General features: G+C 43.1%; 1 protein-coding gene across 1 annotated transcript in view; it reads right to left on the reverse strand.

Moving 5' to 3' along the window:
- Positions 1–22,861, reverse strand: part of DOCK5 (dedicator of cytokinesis 5) — a 1,209,967-nt gene that overhangs the window by 575,619 nt on the left and 611,487 nt on the right. Inside the window, exons 21-22 of the mRNA XM_069617597.1 lie at positions 17,845–17,945; positions 12,558–12,692 (exon numbers count right to left, since the gene is read on the reverse strand). Coding sequence (XP_069473698.1) covers positions 12,558–12,692; positions 17,845–17,945 — 236 coding nt within the window. The remainder of the gene's footprint in view (positions 1–12,557; positions 12,693–17,844; positions 17,946–22,861) is intronic.

Here is a 22,861-nt window from a genome sequence, read left to right on the forward strand (position 1 = left end):
CAGATTGCCCACTCTCAGAAGTTAGAGTATAGATCCCTTCGGGAGTGGTCTGGCAATCCATATGGCGTTGCAAAATGCAACTTTTTGAGATGGGCTTCTTACTAGCCGAGGACCCCGAGAGTGCATCACTAAGACCTAAAATTTCCAAAAGGAAACCAAACATCTATCAGGGTACCAATAGAGAAAGTCGAGATTTTTTAAGAACTACGAGCTTGCATCAATAACCACCAACCTGCACCAGTATATCAAACTTAACCATTGTAAGCTGGAACACTAGAGACCATGCCCATCTCCACTCCTCATTCAAAGATATGCCTGAGCTTTACCATATTATAGGCTTCAGGAAACATGGCTAACCAGCACACCAATATGGGACAACTATGAGCTTGCTTTGATTCCGGCTGTTCCAAGTGGAGGTAGACCATCCTCTGGCCTCCTGGTAGCGGCACACATTAAGTCAGGCCTCTCTATTACGCCATGGGCTTCTATTGGGGCGCACATCCAGCTTGTAAAAATCACCAACAATGTTAAGTCTCTGGCCCTGATTAACACATACCGTAATGTTGTCGCGATGTCAGATGAGGCCTTCTATTCTGGTCTAATTAACATCTTTCACAACATTTGATTAGATACTGCAATCACTCATACCGTTATTGTGGGCGACCTCAATTTAGATTGTTGGAAGGATAAGTGCCAAAACCAAACAGTGCGTAAGTGGATGATATTTATGAGCGAACAAAACTATCATATGGTTAACGGTGCAGTTCTGGGCGATTTCCCACCGCATTACAGGTGGCACCGTGGTTTGAGCACTAGTATTATTGACTACATCTATGTTGACCACAAGCTCTTTCAGGTTGTAAAAACATTAACCATAAAAGATCATTTAAATAGTCATCATAGTCTTCTGATCTTACAGCTTGACTGGAATTTATCCCAGACAGAAGAAAAGGAGTAGTACCAAACTCTCCGTTAACACTGCACGATCTAGAGTGAGCTGGAATTTGAGTGCATTAGCCAAGTTTGAGAAAGCGGTTTATGCCAACTCAAAATCCGCGCTCCTAAAACAGTATACTGATCTACTGCACCCTTTTGTAAAAACAGTCACGATTCCTTATCGTAACAAAATCTGCTATTCTCTTGTATTTGACTTGGAAACCCATCGAACTAGGGCTGAGTTTATAAAAATTAAAAGACAACTTCTTGCTTCTTCATCTAAAATCTGCTAAATGCAGATATAAAAACTGGCTACGAGGTCGGAAAGCTTTTTTATAGCAAAAAGACAGCGAAGCTATGGCTCATGCAATGTGCAATGAAAATTCCACAGGAATGTGGCATCTTTTCAATAATCACACTTATCAGCAAGGAGATGCTCAAATTAATGGTGTCCATGAACAAGATTGGATTGCCCACTTTTCGGCCTTGTATGCCGATCCACATTATGCTGACCTTCTCTATGAGTCAGTATCTACATCAGCTTGGCAGCTTGAGTCTTCTTATGGCAGAATATATGCCCTCATATTGAAGATTAGCTCCTCCAGAGCTGTGGGTCCTGATGGGCTTTCCAATCAGACGTTTAAAGCAAATCCTTAGGAATTGTCAGGGCTGGCTGGAGTAGATGGTTAGTAACCAGAAAGAGTATGTACATAGAATTAACATTGTGGTTGCCCAAGTCAAGATGGAGAGAAAGAAACTTAATTTGATTGGTCTTAGGAACAATGCTATGTTTGGTTTGTCTGATTGGCGGAAAGGATAATGGGTTGGATTCTTGGTAGGTGAGCAAGATTCTAAACTGCCTTTCATCCATAGTAATTCAGTGGCTGGTTGTACATTAGTTAAGCTCCTTAAGTAAGGACTTTCAGAGTTCAGAAGATTTACTAAAGAAGTAAGAATATCGATTGCTGAGCCAGAGTGAACAAGAAGACATCAGGTGGGATCGTTCCTTTTAAAAGTTTAAAGACTTTCACAGTGAATTTCCATTTTTTCATGAAGTACTTAAAGTGTTAAGAAGTTATTTAAAGTTACTGAGAGAAAAAGTGTATACAGTTTAAGAATATAAGAAAACAAGTGTACAGACTGTGCGCACAAGTTTAAATGTTAACTGCGTGAAAAGTGCTTCAATACAGTTTTAAGTGCGCGCGAGTCCTCGTGTCTTCAGCAACATCATTATGGGAGCGCGCGGGTATGGAGAGTGATAGTGCGTGTGTCCTAATGAATAATGCGCAAGATCATTAGCGCGTGCACAATTTTCACGTGACGTTGCGTGTAATAGCGCGTGTTCAGTGTGCGATAGAGCGTGTGTCCATATGAACTGGGCATGAGTTGTTTTTCAGTGTGCGCACAGGTTTTCATTTTTAGTAGCGCTACGTACAAATCGCGTGCGTGTGTTTTGTGAAGGTGCGCGTGAGATTTTGCAGCACAAGGACAGTTTTTCACGTCTTGTGGTTTTGCGTGTTAATCGCATGAGTGCAGGGAGCGAGTACGTGATTTCAAAACGCGCGTTAAGAAAATAACTATACGTACGTACGTGTAAAAAGAAAATTTCTCATGCAGAAGGAGCAGCAGCATTCAAGAAAGTTTAAGAGTTTCTATTTAAATGTAATTTTCACGCAAATGGGAATTCTATACTTCAAAGAAAGACTGCATTTTCTCAAAAGCATTTAAAACTCAAACTTTATAGAGTTAAAAGCAAAGAAGAATATCTAAATCTGTAAGGTGTTTTCAAGAGGCATTTACTTTAGGGTTCTAAAGAGACTTGAATGGCTAGTGGCAATATGTACTAAAGCACCACAACAGTTTACAAGATATTCAATACAGATAATTAACCTCTAAGTCTTAAACAGAGGTTTAAGAGGTAAAGAAGGTAGAATATGTTTAAAAATAATTTAAGAAAGGAAATTTACACTAATGCATAAGTAACCAAGTATATTTGTTTACTACAGATACCAGAGCCTACAAGAAGGTTGCAGGGCTGCAGTGTCTCATTTGTTACTTTCTCCAAATTCCCCTTTCCCTTTCTTGGGGTTCTCAGCTCAGCTTTACCTTAGGGTTGAGAAGTGAACTCCTGGTGAGGGTCTGTGGGGCCAGCATCAGCTCCTGTGGAATTCAGTCAAGCCGGACAATGACATGAATGGGCACACATTCTTGAAACTATTTTCAGAGACATACTAAACACGAGACTCATACCGCCATCCTGGAAGACCTCCATCATCATTCCCATCTTTAAAAAGGGTTACAGGTGTGTCCCATCAAACTATCGCCCAATAGCACTTTTGGACGCACCTGGTAAGATCTTCACTAAACTGGTATTGCAAGACTTCAATGCTTGGACAGTGAACTCTAATTTGTGCGATCCCAATCAAACTGGGTTTGTGGCGGGAATGGGTAGTAACATCAATTTATTGGCCCTTAATGCCATCAAAGCCCAATGCCATGCGCAAAGGCAACACTTTTTTTGCGTTTATAGATCTCAACGCCGCTTTCGACACGGTTAGTTGTCTGCTACTGACGAATAAACTACGAAGAGATCACTGTCCTCCTACATTGTATGACATTATTCATTCCCTACATTCTGATACATCCAGGCAGATTCGAATCACCATGGATGGCTTACTTTCTAAGAACATCTCTACCTATCGAGGTCTGAAGCAAGGGTGTTCATTGGCCTCTGCCATCTTCATCTATTTTATACATGATATCAGAGTCCCACTGTCCAATATCATATCAGACTCACCTAAAATCAATAATCACCAGATACAATCGCTTATGTATGCGGATGATCTCGTCCTAATCTCTAGGACCCAGGTTGGGCTTCAGCGATTACTAGATGCCTTTCAGCAATATATACAGTTAAATGAATTGACAATAAATATAGCAAAAACGCAAATTGTCCAATAATCGCCCAGGCGTAATGGACTGTTGGCTCACGTCTGGTCCATTAAACACTCTCCAGTTATGGTAGTACAATATTATAGCTATTTGGGAATGCACTTTGAAGGCAAAAGGAGGGGACAGGGCCATGAAGAGCGTGTGGAATCTAAACTATACTCAGCCATTTCTCAAGCCCGTATCATCATGCACATATATGGCAAATTTTTGATCATGCCTGTATGGCAATTTTTGGAATAAGAAAATTGTACCATTCTTGATGTACGGCCTAGAAACTATGCCTAGTGATTCCTCCTTTCAATTTACAAAGTGGGAAGCTACATTTTGGTGGGCTGTTTCACATCTGCCACAATGTACTCCGGCGGCTTGGATCAGATATGAGCTCGGGCTGGTTTTGCTCCAGGCATATTATAATTGGCGATTGTGCTCTCTATTCAAGAAATGTCTGATATCAACAAAGCTAAACGTTCTATTGAAAATAGTATACACAGTATATGTTTTTGGTAAGTCATACATTTGTAGTTAACTGGCTTGGGCAAGTATATCAAATCTTAGCCGAAGCTGAGATATCTCTTGAGCTATTGCTCGGTAACCCGGACAAAGCAAAATTAAAGATCAGATAGATTGGATAAAAACTAGAGACCTATGTTTAACCTACCATGACGGTGATGCATTGAGATTCCCTCCAAAGAAAGTTAGCATTTTGCCACCATATTTGATACGCTGTCCTTCATACAAGCTTCGTACGGGAATACTCCGTCTTCGTTTCAATCTATGGGCCACTAACAATATAAAAGCAAAACGCAGGCTTTTGAGCACCGATAACAACATCTGCCGCTTTTGCCTAGACGGAGACACCCCTGTAACCTTAGTACATCTGATTACAGAGTGTTATATTCTTCGATCCAAGAGAGACATTTTTTTCACAAGACATTGTAAACAACTGGGGAGCATAACACAAGAATGTTGGTCAATTTTGGGTTGTGGTAATATGCCAATACAAATAGCAACTATTAACGTTTTATCCAGTTTAAAACTGGAAGAGGGAACAGATGATATAGAATCGTTATTTAACTACTAATAGGTATTTATTCTTTTTTTATTTCTATATTTCAATAGTTTCGAGTTTCAACCAAGTGTTTCTTATATAATATCTGTTCATAATTTTGAAACAAAAAAGTCATCAGTGATGTTATTTTTGTGTTGAACGGTTGTTTGACCCACTGAGATGTTTTGTATTAATCCATGGCTGCTGTTTTCTTATTGATAATTATGACTGCTTAATAGAGATTGTCCAAAGTTAGTTTTAAAGATACTGAACTGTACCTATGGTTGATCAGATCAGAAGTGTTTTTATTACTTTCTTTTCCTTTCTTATACTGCAACTAATTTACTTTAAGTGTGATATGTATATGTTATTCCTTTTAATCACTTATGAATGTCAGTCATGATTTTGTTTGCTTATGTCTGATGTTTTCTAACTTTGTTCAATGTTGATTTGTTTTAATGTATTTCTGTTTCATGATTTTGTATATTTGAAAGGTTGATTTAATTCAGCCGATACAATTATTTTTTTTAATTACATTTCCATTTTACTCTCTCCCTCTCTCCCCTTCCTGCACTCCAATCGTGTTTCCATTGTCTTTTTCTAAATCCCGCCAGCAGCCGTCTCTCAAGAATATCCATCAATCACAGATGGAGTTTGCCCTGTTTTGGCTCCAGTATTTGTGATGCACAAAAGTTGCAGGCCTTGAGACGAAAGATAGTCAGGATGATAATACATGGATAACTATGATCTATGGCTGAAGGTGCTGAAAGAGAAAGGCCACCTATCACATCTCACAATCCCGTTAAATCCGGCTGAGGGACACATAGCGACTGCATCAATGAAGACAGGTGTATAAACCAGCTCTTCCTAATGAGTTCCTCTAAACCTATTACTGAGGGCAATATACCATTCCAAGGATTTGGTGGGAAGTTGGCCATTTTATTCTCTCCTGTTCTCTCCTGTCTCTATTCCTCTCTGACCCTCTCTTGAACATATGCGTCCTTAAAAACGAATTCTCCATTTGTGTCTGTATTCGTTTCCCACTCTGTGTCTCTACATCTCTCTCCCCTCCATCGGTCTAACCTTCTGCCTCTCTAGTTGTGATTACACTTGTTTCACTCCATATTTGCTTCCCTCTTAATTTGTGTCCCCCTCTATTTGACTCGCTAAATCTCTCACTGTGCGCCCGCACCTTTCCTTCTCAAACCCTCAGGCATCAGGGCACTAGTTACAATAAATGCAAATGACATTCTTCAAAATGCAAGAACACGTGTTACAGCATGCAGGTAGTTCTTAACACGCATAATCTGGCAGAGCTAATCCTCATGGAGCGGGGGCGGAGGGAGCTACATCAGGTGTACAGATATGCAAGACAAAATCAGGTAGGGGCACAGTTTGGCACAGCCTCTCCTCATGGTGCGGGGGGGGCTACACCAGGTGTACAGATATGCAAGAGACAAAATCACGTAGGTGCACAGTCTGGCAGAGCCACTCCATGGTGCAGGGGCAGTGGGGGGCTACATCCGGTGTACAGATATGCAAGAGACAAAATCAGGTAGGTGCACAGTCTGGCAAAGCCACGCCTCATGGTGCGGGGGCTACTTCAGGTGCACAGAGACAAAATCAGGTAGGTTGCAGACAGGCACGATGCATGATAAGCACTAGACTTCAGGTCAAGTTAGGTAGAACGCAAATACGGTAGGCTAAAAGCTCAGAAACAGGTCTGTGCCAAGCAGGTTACGAATACAGCGCAAGGCGAGATTCAAATCAAAAAGGTATCAGTCAGTGTACATATACAGCCAGAGGCAAAAGTCATAATCAGGTGGGTAGCAGGCGGCTACATATATACCGCATGTGGCAAAGGTGAGATCAGGCAGGTGGCAAGCAGCTTACCAATGCAATGTAAGGCTAGGAGCAGTAATCAGGTAGAGGCAGGCTACATAAGCAGCACAAGGCTGGAAGGCAATCCGGTAGGTAGAAGGCAAATAAGTCATAAATGACAAAGACAAGAGTTAGGGTAAGTGCACAGTCTGGCAAAGCCGCGCCTCAGGTAAGCACATAATCAGTAAGATAAGTTACTGACATGTTACACAATGTAATCAGGTGTGTTATAGGCAGGTATAATTACAGGCATGGCCACACTGAATTTGTCTAGTATTGAATATGTGGTTACTAGTCTTTCCATCACATTTTATTTCATTGAATAGATTTTCCATCACATTTTTTACAACTTTCCATCGGAAATCTGTATAACGAATTATTACTATTTTTTTTAATTGGTCCCCCCCCCCCCCCCGAAACCCCCCTCAACCCTCAGGGGTCCTCCCCCCTCCCTAAACCCCACACCAACCCCCATTTTAAAAATGTAACCCTTGTCCAGTGCTTAAATCTTTAATATATTTCAGCACTGGACAGCTCCCTGTAACTTGTGGTATTTATTGCGGGGGGGGAGGGTTAAACCCCCATGGGTCCTGCTGCCAATCCCCCCCCCCCAAACCCCATTTTCAGAAATTAACCCTTTCCTCAACCCACTGAATTTCCAACCCAAACATACATCTATTAAGGTATGTTTGAGTTGGAAATCCATTGAAATTGATTCAATGAATATGCTTTTCGATGGAAAAGCATTTCAATGAATGAATTTCGATGGATAATGATTCAATGGAAATATTTTCGATGGCAAGACTGGCTACCTGAATTTGTCCATCAGTCTCTGTCCATTTTATTCTTTTTTCCCTTCTCTTCCCAGATACTTCACCCTCCCTTTCTCTTCCTCCAATCATACTCTGTCTATTAAGTCCCTCTTGTAATCAAGGTGAAGTAGATGCACCAAAAACATGCAATATAGACCTTTAAGGAGAGACGTATATTTTGGGTGTAACCCAGATCATTATTCTAGCTGTGAAGATTAGCCTTCACAGAAAATCTACGGGAAAGTTTTGTAAAAACCTACACCCAGGCCTCTTCGTTCATAGAAGGTGTAATATGGGTAGTGTGTGCTGTTAGGTTAGAAGGCAGAGGCTCTGACAGGCACATCTTGTGGTTGTCTTTTCTTATGCACTGTTTGGAGGAGTAGGATAAAAGCTGGGCCACGGCATGTGAGAGGGGAAGAGACAGAAAGCACAGCTTTCAAAAGGGCTGACAGAGCCTTGGACTGCATTTGGCAACATCTTCTAAAGTGTAAACATGTTGCTCGCTGCCACATAGTTGAGTAGCAGTATTTTATTTTAGTTTGGAGAAGCCCTAATCCTCCCTCTTTCAGTTCCTTCAGTTCAGGTACTGAGGGCCAGGTAGGACCGGTCCATTTAAAGTACTAATAAAAAAGTGTAAACAAAACATGTTGAACCTGAAAATGCAAACTATATAGATTAGCTTAGAAATGGCAGGTAATCAAAAGTATTGGCAAAACCAAGTTTTATCTTTTGTATAGGCATTTGCCAGCCACTGCCGTTACAGGCCCAGCTACTTCCCATATTTGAAAGCTTTTGCCGCCTTATGGCTACGTAGTACCATCATTTAAAAGGAATCGCCACAGTATTTATTTCATTTATTTATTGGACATTTGTATGGCGCCTATACACAAGTGTTTCCAGGCACCACAAGACAAGGAAGGGGGGCGGGGGGCATGGGAATCACAAAAGTAGACTAAAAAACGGTTATATTCCCATGTCCACACATCATATGGCAGGTATCGCTGTCATATACAAGGTATTGCCATCGTATGCTCATGTACTAACTTCATTGGCAGTCATCGCCATTGAAAGTCAGACACAAACACACACCATAGTTTGCAAACCTGTAAGCAAGGCATCCGCCTGCATGTGCATGACGCTGCGACCATCACACAAAATGGCGGCAATGGTGCCGGTGGTATTGTCAGATGGGAATAGTGCCGTTCTCCAAAGAAGTCAGTGGGGACTTCTGAATGGTAACCAAATAACGCTCAATCGGGCGCAAAGTCCCGAATTGACACTGGTTGAAACTGTAATCTCGTCTAGCCATATTAGCACTACTCATACCGCAAAACTCATAATGACGGCCAAAGCATTCATCAAGTTAGAATGGGAGGCAGGGAGTCCTAGGTTGCAGCAGCAAAAGTTTCTATAACTTGCTACCAAACAAACACATGTCATCTTTTGCTGACACCTTAAGACGGAAGGACGATTGGTAGTTGCAAAAGTTTACCACGAATCCTGGGCGTTTTCTGTGCCTCCGATGGATCGTGTGGAAATAAGCATCCTCAAGATCCTGAGAGACCAACCAGTCCTGCAGATCAAGGGGTTGGAGGACCTGGGCTAGCGTTACCATCCAGAATGTGTCCTTATGAAGGAACACATTCAATAGCCTTGGATCCAAAATGGGACGCAACACCCGGTCCTGCCTTGTTCGGAATGTCAAACATGTTCTATCGTGCTCCTATCCTGAAGCTGATGGACCTCCTCCAAAAGGTGGTGTCCTGAGGCAAGGGGGGCATTGCGCCAGTAAGACGAGCTGTAACGGCCAGGCATCAGATGTGGTGCAACACCATCACACACCAAACGGGGCCTACAGGAGATGAATGGAGTGTGTCACTCTCACAAAGGTTTTGCATACGGGGCGGCAAAAGGCACAGTTGACACATGAAGCCCACCCCTGGGAGTATCCCTGCACCTAAGTCTAGGGAATCTGTTTGACTGCTGCCTGCTTTCGTTTGCCTGACCTCTGCCATTGGAGACATAGGAACCAGAAGGACAACACACCCTTCCTCTAACTCTGGGTGCTGGAGATTGCTGCACTACCAGGCCTAGAGACTTGGCCATTGCCTTAAAGGATTGAAACCTCTGAAGAGGGGGGGTCTGTCTTGGCTCCAAGGAGGTTATGTCGGTCAAAGGACCGTGGATTGCACGTCCTGGGCGAACCCTGAGGTCCTTATGCAGGAATGCCTTCCAATGACTCTGGTTGTGGCTATTGCCCATGATACACAATCCCCCCATGTCTAGGCACCACTGCAGCATCTGTCGGGACACATCCTTGCCATCCTGAACACGAGTGTCGAAACCCTCTCTCACTTCCACCCTGTGGTAGGTATTCCGCTGCCCCTGCAACCACAGAGTCCAAAAGAGAACTTGGGTATAGTAAAGAGTCCTTCAGTGCTCTTAAAGGGAGACCCCTTGAGGCAAAGATTTTCTTTCCCCTAGCCTCCATCCTCTTATTAAGATCCCTGTCCAGGGGCCAAGATGGAAAGATGAACCTATTGAGGTTGGCAGTTGCCAACAGCACTACCAAGCACTCCATGGAGGATGGGTGGACAATAAATTCCACGTTACTCACCATAGTGACCAACTTTCTCTTAATCCTTACTCCCCTTTCCACCATACTGCATGGGCGTCCCTCCCTAGGGACACAGAACCTTTCACCAGAAAAACCTTCTTCCCCTTTACATTTAGAGGTGCGCTCTGACTCCGCCCATCAGCGCCACTCCTAAATCCCCATTGACGTGTTGTTTATTTAACATTGCCTAATGACACCAGTATTATTAGGGGAGAGGAAGGTGGGATGTATGGAGGAAAGGGGACTAAGAGTATGTTAGTCACTACGATGAGTAACTTAATTACTCTTACGTCCCTGTCCCCTTTCCTCCACACTGCATGGGCAATTGCAAATGAATGTAGCCCCAGAACTGCCTGTCCGAAGTCCGCGTCTGACTTGGAGCCGGCGTCCAAACAATAATGCTTACAGAAAGCCGAAGGGGTGGCCCAGGTAGCCGCCCTGCTTATGACTTGCCACGAAACCTTCCGCTGGAATGCCATGGCCGTGGCCTTGGCTCTGACTCTGAGCGTGCTGACTCTGAGCGTGCATGTTGGCTGGCAGTATCTTTTGCTGCCACTCATAGGCCTCCTTGATGGCCGCAACCATCCATTTAAGCATTGCGCCACATCTAGACAGAATTGTAAAGAGTAGCTTGCATCATATCTAGACAGAATTGTGAAGATGAGCATTGTGTCACATGCAGACAGAATTATAATACTAGCTCAAGTCACATCTAGGCAGAATTGTGAAGATTAGCATTGCGTCACATCTAGACAGAAGTGTAATACTAACTTGTGTCACATCCAGTTAGAATTGTAAAGATTAGCTTGGGTCACATCTAGACAGAATTGTGAATGTCAGCTAGCATCACATCTAGATAGAATTGTAAAGATCAGCAGTGCGCCACATCTTGACAGGATTGTGAAGATTAGCATGCATCACTTCTGAATAGCGATGCCACTAAACAACACCACTAAACAATCTCACCCCTGTGCATACACCTCTCGCACACAACCACACCTCCAAAGCACTACAAACCGCAAGCACTACACTACATCGCGACAACAACACATAACGCACATAGCCTCGCACAACACCACATGATGTCTACCAACCGAAAAGCACACCTAAGCTCAGCGAACAGTGTTAACCGAACTGAGGCTGCCAAAAGCACATCACAGACCTCTTGCTCTTTTTCCCTGCTCAGCCTTACTAACCCATCCCACCCTCTTTCCTTTTCAGATCCGCCAGGGGACCACTCCGGTGGTGATAGTGCACAGTATAAATATCCTTTAACATAACAAACAATACAGTATCTAAAAAGTTCCCAGACAGAAAAGGGGGACAATTTAAAGAAATCTGTTGAATATCGGTGTACCCAAAGCATCACAACGGTGTGCATAGTGTTACCTAACTGCAATCCACTATTCCAGGGCTGCCAGACAATGGACGCTGACACATTGTTTACAATTGAGATACCAAGAGGGACTACCGGGCCATCACAGCTGCCTAATTTCCTGCTTTGCCCTACCACAGACCATATGTGGTCTTCAGCATTGTACTTGCCATTGTCAGTGCAACTGCTGTTCTGCACCAGTACCCATTACAATTTACTCATTTCATTCAAGTACTTATCTTTTGGTTCATGTTATCAGGAATATATAAGGCACCTTTGTAAAGTGCTTTAAATCCATATTTTGTCAAGATGGATCAAAAAGTATGTGTCGCCATTATTCACAAAAACAATGCATTTGTGCATCTATTGTAAATCCCAAACTCATATCGTTACCAATATTTGCACTGAGCAATTTTCCATGCATTTTTGTTTGAGATGCATCTGCTACTTCTCGGCGCTGTTACAGGGCGCCCTTTGGTTTACGGCTCCACAATAGAATGGGACAAGGAGTGCGATAGGTCTGAAGATTTAGGAAAAATTCTCTATGAAATATAAAAGTCAACCAATACAAATAGCAACACACATAGCTAGCAACATGTGACAATGCCAATAATTACCACAGCTTGAATGCCATCCCCCTTCTTACATACTATACCAAGTTTTTCACAAGCCAAAATAAATAGTTTCCTTTTTTTAATGTATCTCATTCATCATTATGTAGAGTTTAATGTACATTTTTCATTCAATATTTTAACACCATCATCCTAATGAAATAGTCATTGTGCTGCCTTCAAAAAACTTTCTGCAAACCAGGAACCTGCAAATTGGCTAAAAACTGTGGGTAGTGATTCGTAACCAGTCAAAGACTCAGAAGCTGTGTATGGGGTGGGAGAGTGGCTGTCCCTGTTTCAGAGCCTATCAGAAGACATTCCTTACCTCAGATATAGGACGCGGGATTGGACAATGAAGCGGAAGAGGTACTTCAGTGATTTCAGAGAAGCAAAGAGCAGCTCGCTCTGGGTGGAATCGTCAGCGTTGCCCACATAACTGTTAAGTACTTTGGTAAGTTTTCTGGATAAGAAAGAGAAATTGATTAACGATGAGCTCCACAGAACACACCAATGACCCCAGCATCTCCTCACCCCCTAAACTGTTATGTAGGTTTCCACTCGATCAATTCCTTTGCGAGAATGGAGGAGGGAATAGTTTCTGCTTTTTGGAAAAGCACAGCTTGTTTCTTTCAAATTTCCTTTTAAAAAAAGCAAACATGCATTCCTGCAGAAAGCCAAACGGGCCTGTGAGCCTTATGGGCGACCCAGGAACATATATACTCTTAATGAGTCAAAAGGTGTTTCAGTGGCAGCGGGACTTCAGAAAAAGCTGCTCGAACCACCAAAAATAAGCAGTGATCCAAAAAAGAGAAAAGGAAAAAATAAAATTTAACAACTCTAAAGAACCTACAGAATTCTCTAAAATTAAATTCTGTTTTAACAGGGGACATATTCATCCATCACTCCCTGCTTTCTAATGTCCCCCACTGCCTATGACAACACTAGGGCAGAAAGGCCCTTCCCCATGACCTCTTAAGCCTCTTTCTCTATGCCAGTGTGCCTCAAGTAATGCATGGAAAACACGTGCTGCCTCTAGTGAACGTTTTGTGGGGATCAAACATTTAGAGGCAGCACAGCTGCTGGCAAAGGTCTACCAGATTAGGCCTTGCTTCTCCAAAGTCTGCCCCTGCACCTCTGCAGACAGCTCACTGAACCCCCTAATATATTTACCGGTACCTCTAAAGCTGCTCACTAGTGCCTTGGCAATCAATTACGCAAAATCGTTCACAAAACACACATACGTATTACAAAGAGAAATATACCCAATGTAACTGCAACACATTTGCACTAACATTAACTAATTTACTCAAACTAAACAGTACAACTATTGGGATTTTTTATTCAGAAAAAAAACGAGGTGGGGTGGGCCAAGGACCTTTTTAGGGATACTTTACAAAAAAAAATATTTTAAAGTCTGGCATTTCTCACTACCTCAGCCAAACTGTAGCCAAAAACAAAATGAGAGGGGGCCGCTGTAAGCCCTCTTGAGGGGCCTCTTTCCCGCCTAAGCTCCTTGAAAAAGCATGTATTGGTCCACAGACTCTAGGGCCAAACTGGCACACCACTCATGCGTAATGCTTACCAGGATCATGCTGCTGCGGCGGCACGCTGCAAACTGCACTGGTGAAAGATGTAAGGTTTTGAAAGAAATCTTACATCCAACACGTAACAAGGAAACGAGGGGAGTGGACCCGGCTGATGGCACCGAAATGTTCTAAATGCCACTGTGTGCAACCAGTAACATAATTATGCGCACAGCACTAGTGGAGTCAGTATTTGGTGCCATGGGCTCAGGCAGCTCCTGGGGGGCACTGGCATTGAAACCATTCAAGATCCGTGGCCACAAGAAGTGGCGGGACATTCAGATCTACCACGAAATAGCACAGGAAGCAGTCATAGCAAGAGAGCCCTAAGTAATGAAGGGAGAACTGGGTGGTATATCTGAGAACATTCCCTAGGATAACGTATGGAAAAATCTAGTAGCTCCTCTGCCACTAATAGTACACAAAGGCACATTTGAAAGCATTTTATATGATGCCAGAGGTCACAACATATGCCAGCATTGTGAGTCTTAGGCAGCCGAGCCCACACTATATCCCAGCATTGCCAGTGTAAATCATTTCACGAAGCAGTCTGGAATAAATGACAGCAAGCATAGAGTAAATCACTTTGATTTTGTGTCCACAATCTATGCCATTAGGGTGACTGCAAATAACTTTTATGAAGCTGTGAAAACGGTCTAGGCTTGTATGGTCAGTGCAAATCACTTTTTTAAGTTGTGGCCACAATATATGCCAGTATGTTCACTGTAAATCACACCGATGAAGCTGCACAATCTATTCCAAAATTCTCAAGATAGCCGATTGGATGATGGTGCACAAACAATAAGTTAGCATTGTCACCATCAATGAATTCCATGATGTTCCCCCCTCCTGCCAAACACATGTACACATTGCACATACCCACACACCACTCCCACACACTCCCTCACACACAAACATCACTTGCACAATAAATCAGAAGCAAGAAGCTTATTTGGGTGTGAGGTTTGCGCTGAGGAAGAAAGTACTTCTCATTTCACTTGCATTCAGTGGACATAGAACCAATGATTCTTTTGGCGATTAGTGGGGCAAAGCAGCTTGCAACTGTGCTCTGTATTGGGGAGGGGGCAAACACTGTGGAAGCTGCTAGGGCCTCTATTACACTAGTGTCCGTAAAATGCCAAAATATCACAAATTCTTACTCGGATGCGTAAGGAACTCATGGTGGCAACAGTAAAGACAGACACCAGTGATCAAAGTTCAAGGGTGTTTGTTAAACTGTAAATGCAGGGTGGAAAAACACCCAAGTTAAACTTAAATCTAAGATGGGAGCTAGTGTCCACCATCAAATGAAAAATAAGGCAGTCCTTGTGGCATTGTGTCAAAATAAAAAGGCTGATACTAAAAAAACCTATTGCCAATTCCTTACAGCTTATTAAAGAAAGAGTGTGGGATAGAGTTTCAATAAAGGAAGAAGTGTTCACACATAAGTCAGGATGTGATTGCCACGTTTCCCTTCCCCAGGTTTTCAGTACAGGACAAGGTTGGTCTCCTGAGGACAGCACACAATCTAGCTTCCCCAGCACGAGCAGAAAGTTCTGAACTAGCTATCAGGTTCTTCGATGGTTAAAGTCTCTATTCAATAAAATGTCTGTTGCCTTCGAGGGACGGATGTGTTCAACAAAACAAACAAAAGGTCTGTTCCACGTATACTTTGGGTGAAGGCTTCACCTGTGGGTCCCCCTCTTCTGGGCGTAGACCTCTCACAAATTGTATTCAACAAATCAACTAAACAGTTCCTTTCTCAATTAACTTTGGGTGCTGACGTTTCACCTCTGGATCTCTGTCAGTTGGGCTCGGACCCCAAATGACAAGGGGGACACTTCACTTCTTGTCTTGCAATACTCCTTGCTTTCACAAATGTTAATGTCTTTTCAAACAATTCAGTGTGGACATCCTTCGATTGAGTTCACTCTTCCCAAACTTTGCAACACACTGTTCATACGCTCACTTCACCAACGGGATTCTTTTCCCTTAGCTTCCCAATCATCTGTCGGTCAAAGACTTTCGACGGTACAAGACGCCCTGTATGACCACTTCCGCCTTTTCTTAAGGCCTTCTGGCTACGGTAGTCTCTATCAGGCAATCAGCCAGAGTTTCCTGCATGAGCACCCACGTGGTGCCGTACTCCTCTGTTGCTGGTTTTCCTCCTCTTTCCTCAATAAAATAATTCTGCTTTTCAAACTTCAATTTAGCTGTTGGCTACTTTTCGTGTAACCCAGTTCGGTTTCTTAGCGATACTCCCCTCTACTCACCAGCTGCGATGAACCGCTTCGATTTCTTTCTTCTTGGAGTGAAGGTTGGTACCACAGAGACAAGCGTCTCTCCCCGGCTTAGTAATCCGCAGTGGAGGGTCTTGTGTACCGTTGGCACGCTGGCCTTTCTTCGCAGACTTATAATTCATTTTGCAGAGATTTCATGGGTCTTAGTCGGAAAGGGCAAGCTTGCTTCTCGTCACCCTCTTGGTCTGCATCGTCTTTCTCCTCCTCTTGAACTGCCGTGCTGAGTTAGCTATCACTTTGTGTGGTCTGCCTTGCTCATAGGGTTCTGCTGTGCTCCACCTTTTATCCCTGTGGGGAAGGGAAAGGGCCGTCAGGTGTGTGTGATTCTGGTCAATGGCCTGACTTTGCCTGACCCTTGTATTGGGACACATCAGGTAAACAGCTCTGGTGTTAGTCCATTGTATTTCGTGTTGTGCGAAAGTGTTTGTGTCAAAAAAAGGGGGTCGGGGCAGTGATTTGGAATATCCTACGTGGTAGGGTGGGGAAAAGGTGTTTAAAGAAGGGGGATACCACGTCTCACCAGTCGGTGTCCCACTCCCCAAGGACCCCCCTCCAGTTGATCCTCCTACACTGGTCCACCCCCAGGAACTGGATCCAAAGCGATGGCCGTGTCCTGGCCACCTGGATAACAGATCCCTGGGGACTATACACAGAGACAACTTCAGGTTTCTCACAGATGGTGTCATTTAGGATTAGAGCGTCCCGAACAATGAATCGGGTTAGTGTCTTGTATTATAAGTGTACCACTTGTTACTTACATTCTGAAGAAATTAAGGTCTTTTTATTCTAGTCCTGGCCTAATCACTGAAGGGTACATTTTGGTTTCAAGTTAACTCCTTGTCTGCTTTACCAACAAGAGCCTAAATATCTAGTTCTAGCTCTCTCCAAGTTGGACTACAGAAACGCAATCCTCACTGGACTCCCAAACAACACCCCCTGCAAGCCAATGCAGTAGCAAGACTCATCCTCCACTCATTCCACCATGCATACAGCCTGAACCCAACAAGCTTGTATCTGGTGGACAGCCAGAGCCTGGAATGCTCTTGCAGCACACAACCACACCACCCCTTCCATCATCAGCTTCCACAAAAGCCTAAATGTACCGCTTTCTCCCACGGGATCCAACCAGACCGCCTAACCCACTATGCTTTATCGACCTTGTTGTTCCAACCCTGTTATTAACAACAATGTACCTTCCTCATCACCTCCTTTGAACTTTGTAAAGTGCTACGAGTCCCTCTAGTAGGTTCGAGCACTGTATAAATGTTTAAATAAATAAAACCTCTTCAGGTTTTGGATTTATAAAAATAGTCATATAATTTCTCACCTTATCGTATACTACAAAGGCATTCTGATTGCCTTACCTTCTGCTTGCTCAGCCTTTTGGATACAGTACCTCAAATTTAAATGGTCCATATTTAAGTGAAAACACTGAATATTTTGTTATAAAAGTTTGAACTTGGAACTGCCCAATATAGACATCACAAACTCCCGGTAGGTTCTTTGCATGCTAAAACCACAGTTTTAATACAGTTATGTATATGTAAGAAATTGCACATCAATGGCATGACATAATGATCAGTACTTCAAAGGTTGTACAGCTTGACGAAAGATGGTAGCTCATCGGGGTACAGACAAAGGTCCATGCCCACGGCACAAATGAAGAGAATTGCCCTTTATACAATGCTCGACACAGTTAAAGAGTTCTGACAGAGTGGTCCATACTCACATATATGCCAAAGTGGCGCTGAAGTGCTTGTTGATGTACGCTTCCAGTACAGGGTTAAAATGCTGGAACTTGATGTCGCCGATTAGAGAAATAATAAATACCTGCCAACCAATGGGAAAAAAGAAATCTGAAGCAGTTCAAACCTTCATATATGCAGATATTCAGTGCACACACGTTTTTGTACATATCATTAGCCACCCCTCCTGCAGCACTTAAATAACAAAAAAGCCGATTTAGTGGAAGGGTAATTTGTCGACTGCCGAGCCAGGTGTGCCAATCCAGGATTTCCTACTTGACCCCCAGACGCTTTATACTTGGCATCACTTCATGCCCATCACAGTCCCTTGAAGCAAACCTGAATAAACCCTATAGTGTACACTATATAAAGAGAAGCCAAATGTTACAATTAAGTCGATCCTTGCTCCTTCTAGTATGATTCAGTTGGATGAACGGGTGAGTTGTCTCCGCAGAAGATCTAAATGCGTCCATTGCATACAAGATCCCTCCCTTTTGTCAAATTTTTTATATGAAGTCAAAATCCGTGGCTAAAAATTTGCACATCATTCATGCTCAAAATTGGGGGGGGGTAAAAGGCTTTTAATGACCAAAAACCAAAAAAATATGGTGGTTAGTAGTTTGTTGCGGGGCCAGGAAGATTCCTCCAATTTTGTTTTTCAAGCCTGAGAACAAAACGAAAGGCAGATCAACCTGTCAGATTTGTAGAGGGTCCCAAATTGCCAAACCAAGGGACAAGAACATGGCAGCAGACACTTCTGGAACTGATATTTTAAACCCTGTCTACGGAAAGTCTGACTTTCTGGCCTCCATTATTGGATTTTCAACAAAATATTGTTTAGCATTCTTTAGCTTCACGGGGCACTAGAGAAATCTATGGATCAGATGCAGTATTACAGTAACCTCCCTTACTACCATCCACCTGCGCTTCAGCTACGGTGGTAGCAATCAAGCTGATCCTTCGAATCTGGAAGACTAGCAAGAAGCCGAATGTAGATGAGTGGCTAGTGGAATTACAGATTTTGTCTAAATTTGAAAAACTCTCCTTGAAGGACAAGGGTAGAGAAGATGATTATCTTTCTTTATGGGGCTCATTTAATGCCTTATATGACTAAGAGAAGTGGGGGGGAGGAAGGGGGAAGAGGGAGTTCCCCTGCCCCACCCCCCTTTTTCTTTTCTTTTCCTTTCTTATTGTTCATGTGTTTAGTGTGTTTATGTGTGGAATATTGTATTTTGTATGTGCAGTTTTTCACATGGGAATTGTAATATGTTGTGGTTTTAAATTATAAGGTCTAGTATGATTGTAGATTTAGATAAATGATATCGTAGTTGTATGGACATTTTATATGGTTACAATTATTCATGTTTGTTCTATTTTACTGAAGCCTGTGTAATGCATATGTGTTTTGATTAAAAACCTAATAAATATATTTTTAAAGAAACAAAATAGCGTGAAAACAGGTGCTATTTATTTGGCTTCACTAGACAACTAATCAGTGTGTGTTGCGTTTCAATGAAAGCAGTTTGTAGTGTATTTCCCCTTTCAATGAATGCATAGAAACGGAAGCCCACAACAAGTCCCTGTCATTGAAAGTCTGTACTGTACCTAGTGCCCATGAAGAGACTGGTCACCCCAAAGTGCAGTGATGTGCCATAATCCTGTCCCCTGTGCCTCACTCTCCCATGAGCGCCTGCTCTGGAAGCCCCATATCAACAGCTCGAGGCTTCACATCCATAGCAGGTGCAACTACCAGGCATGGACGCTCCATTCTACGGGTATGCTTTTTTTGATGGCGGCCGTACAGGAGAGGAGTACATCTGCTCTCGCCTGTCTTGATACGTCAAGTAATGGGGTCATGTGCAGTGTTTGTTATGCAGTCAAGCTTTGGAACTTGTAAATGAAATGGAGGGATATTTATGCATCAAGCGTGGCTCAATACTACATTATGGAAGGATGAAGATGGCCTTTTCGAGATGATTAACCCATGCAAGTACCTTACTGGTAGTCATCAAAATGGCTCAACATGTGTATTATAGTATTGGTTGCCCCTTAAAATCTCTGTTTTGCACATGATGACATTTTTTATCTCATGATAAAATGAGTAAAAAAGTGGTGAAAGCCAATTAGTGGTTGTAAGCAAAAATGCATTCTTTGCATGCGACCAGTGTGCAGGTTTAAGTAAATCCCCTTAATTGCATTACACAAAGAATAAACCGGATAAGTGCCTAACCAATGGCAGCGCGGGCCTGGTTTAGATGTATAAAGACTCATAAAGCAGTGTGGTGGAAACAGATGTGGTGCTGCTGCTCACTTCCCAACTCTACATATCTATCACAACACAAGAGGCAAGCAACCGTTCAGTCACCATCCTATAGGTGAAAGTTTCTATATTTACCCTAACATATTGTCGGGGCATCCTAGCATCAGAACCGTAAGGTCTCTAGGGTTGGTGGCAACCCATATGGTGGGGAGGGGGGTTTTGCGCACAGGCGGCTGTGGTAGGCTTGGGAAAAGTCCAGTGTTGGTGAAATGAGAAAGGTTTTGCAGTTGGTTATCATTTGGTTATTTTCCTTAACTGAGTTTATTGTGCAGGAAACCTGGCTTTTTCCAGTGCAAGATGTAGGGGAAGGCTTGGAATAAGACTGTTGGGAACGCTAGGCAGTAGGAAGTCAGCTCCACGTTGCATAATTTCCTTTCGTTCTGTTCGGTCTTCCAAATGGAATTCTTCAGGTCCTGGCCCCACAGATTCCCCCCTCCCCCCCACCGATGCGTCAAAGACACAGAAGCCATCTGCTAACTGCTGCAATCTAAATAACCCTGTGGAAAAAGGATGGGGGTCAAATAACAAACCTCACCCTAATCATAAGCTGACAGAGAACTGCAGAGGGTAGACGAAGAAAAGTGCGTCAAGGGGAGAAGAAGAAAAGTGCGTCAAGGGGAGAAGAAGAAAAGTGCGTCAAGGGGAGAAGAAGAAAAGTGTGTAAAGGAGAAAAGAAGAAAAGTGCATCAAGGAAGTCGGTTTGTCCTCAATGTTTTCTGGCAGTGTTAAGGGAAACGTAGAGGACGCAATTCCCTTTGATTGCATCTGAACGCTGCGTGATTCGGCGTACACGCATGGTGTCATATTGGTGACAAGAAATTCCACAAAGTATGCAAGAAACTCAGTTGCTGGACTTGGCTGGCAAAGGCCCAGTTTGATGCATCAAAAACTGGCTACCATTCGCAAATAGTAAACTGTTCTTGCCCACTGAAGAGCTAAGAATGGCTGCTATGCAGACGAGTCATGAATCTTTGCTGAAGAACTTAGAAATACTATCGAGAACTGTCAGGTGGAACATCATGCAGGAGGATACCTTGAACTTCGTAAAAACCTGCAAAGTGCGAGCCCATAGGACTTCTGAAACCGAGAAGTTGTGGGGCTCCAACATCCATTACCAATTCCACATCAACTAGAATACTGTCTCAATTGACTTTTTGGTGATCTTGACAAGGGGTGCTCATAGATTTGGGTGGTGGTTGACATGTTGACCAAAGCTGGACACTTCAGTCTAATCAACGGGGCGGCAACTCAGAGAGAACACTCGTACCGCAGCGCTCTTGGAGCTGCAATAGGGCAAATGTTGCCGGATGAACGAAAAGAGATGTGCAATTAAAAGTGAACCCAAAGTGAGGTGTTGTATTGAACAATACGAGCAAGTTGAACTATGAATGAACGTGAATTAAGCATTGTTTAATACCTAACTAAAGGAAAGCTTTGTTAAGCCTAGGAATGAGACGCAAGCATGGGTAAAGCGCACGTAATAAATGCTGAAAGACAAAGATCGAACCTTATGGAATAAAGTGAAAGCAAGTTATGACTATTACTGAATAGTGTGAAAGTAATGTGGTGAAGGAAAGTAAGTGCCACAGAGTTAATTGTATGAAAGAACACACTGTGGCAAAGCCACAAGATTGGGAAGGAGAAACCAAAGTGAACGGGAACCAGAAGACAAGTGCAGCGACAGAAAAACTTGTGTGTTCAAGAAAGAGTTGGATTATCGAATGCGTGACCTTTAACGGGTGGACCGTGTGGTCGGAAGACTGCGCCTATACCGAGGATACCCTGTCTGTGAAAGCCAAGGAAAAATACAGATAACACATCTTCACATATGAAAAGAGATTGCTGAAGGGAAGGCAGAAGAGAGCAATCTGTAAACAATTAAGGAATCAGAAGGAACTGGTTTTGAGTATTAAGAGACTGGAACAATTCGTGGATATGTCTGAATGCCAGTTTGGGATACAATGCATTGAAGGACCCTAAAGCCTCTATTTGGTTAAATCCTGGTATCAAATATGAGGGGAAGCCCTTGTTTTGGTCGGAATGGTTTCTGGCACGTGTACACTGATTATGTGACCTGTTTGAGAATGGAAGATGGTTGTCTGCAAAGGGATTACAGTCTAAATTTAATATTCCGAACTTCACTGTGAGTGATTATCGTAAGATTCGATGAGCTGTCTGTGACATTGGCCTGGAAAAAAGTCTGGATGTTGATGTACTATGTCAGAAACCTAAAATGGGTGGATGTGGCCTGGTGAGCCGTGTCTATGGTCTGATTTCAGGAGAGTGAAAGGGCAATCATTTGCTGAGGGAGGAGTGGAGCAGAAGGCTTGGGAGTGCAATTGACGAGGATCAGTGGTCAAGTATGTGTGCAAATACTAGGTTGTGCTCTTAAAGTTTGGTGGAGCGGTCCCGAGAGATTGAAATCATCAATACGGTCTTTTGGACTCCTGAAAGACTTTTGAAAAAGGGGCAGGATGGACAACTCCGATTGCTGGTCTTGTGTACATGGCACTGGCACCTTTGAACATATGCTGTGGACCTGCAATAGAGTGCAAGGTTTTTGTTTTGAATTTGGTAGGATCTGTGATGTTGTGTTAGATGAAAGAATTTCCATTGATTTTCAGACCTTGATACTCAATAATGATGTCCTTTTGGAGGGAGTATCCATGTGTCAGAAAAAA

Source organism: Ambystoma mexicanum, chromosome 10, assembly GCF_040938575.1.
Source record: "Ambystoma mexicanum isolate Mex_15411 chromosome 10, UKY_AmexF1_1, whole genome shotgun sequence".
In the NCBI taxonomy this organism is placed as follows: Eukaryota; Metazoa; Chordata; class Amphibia; order Caudata; family Ambystomatidae; genus Ambystoma; species Ambystoma mexicanum.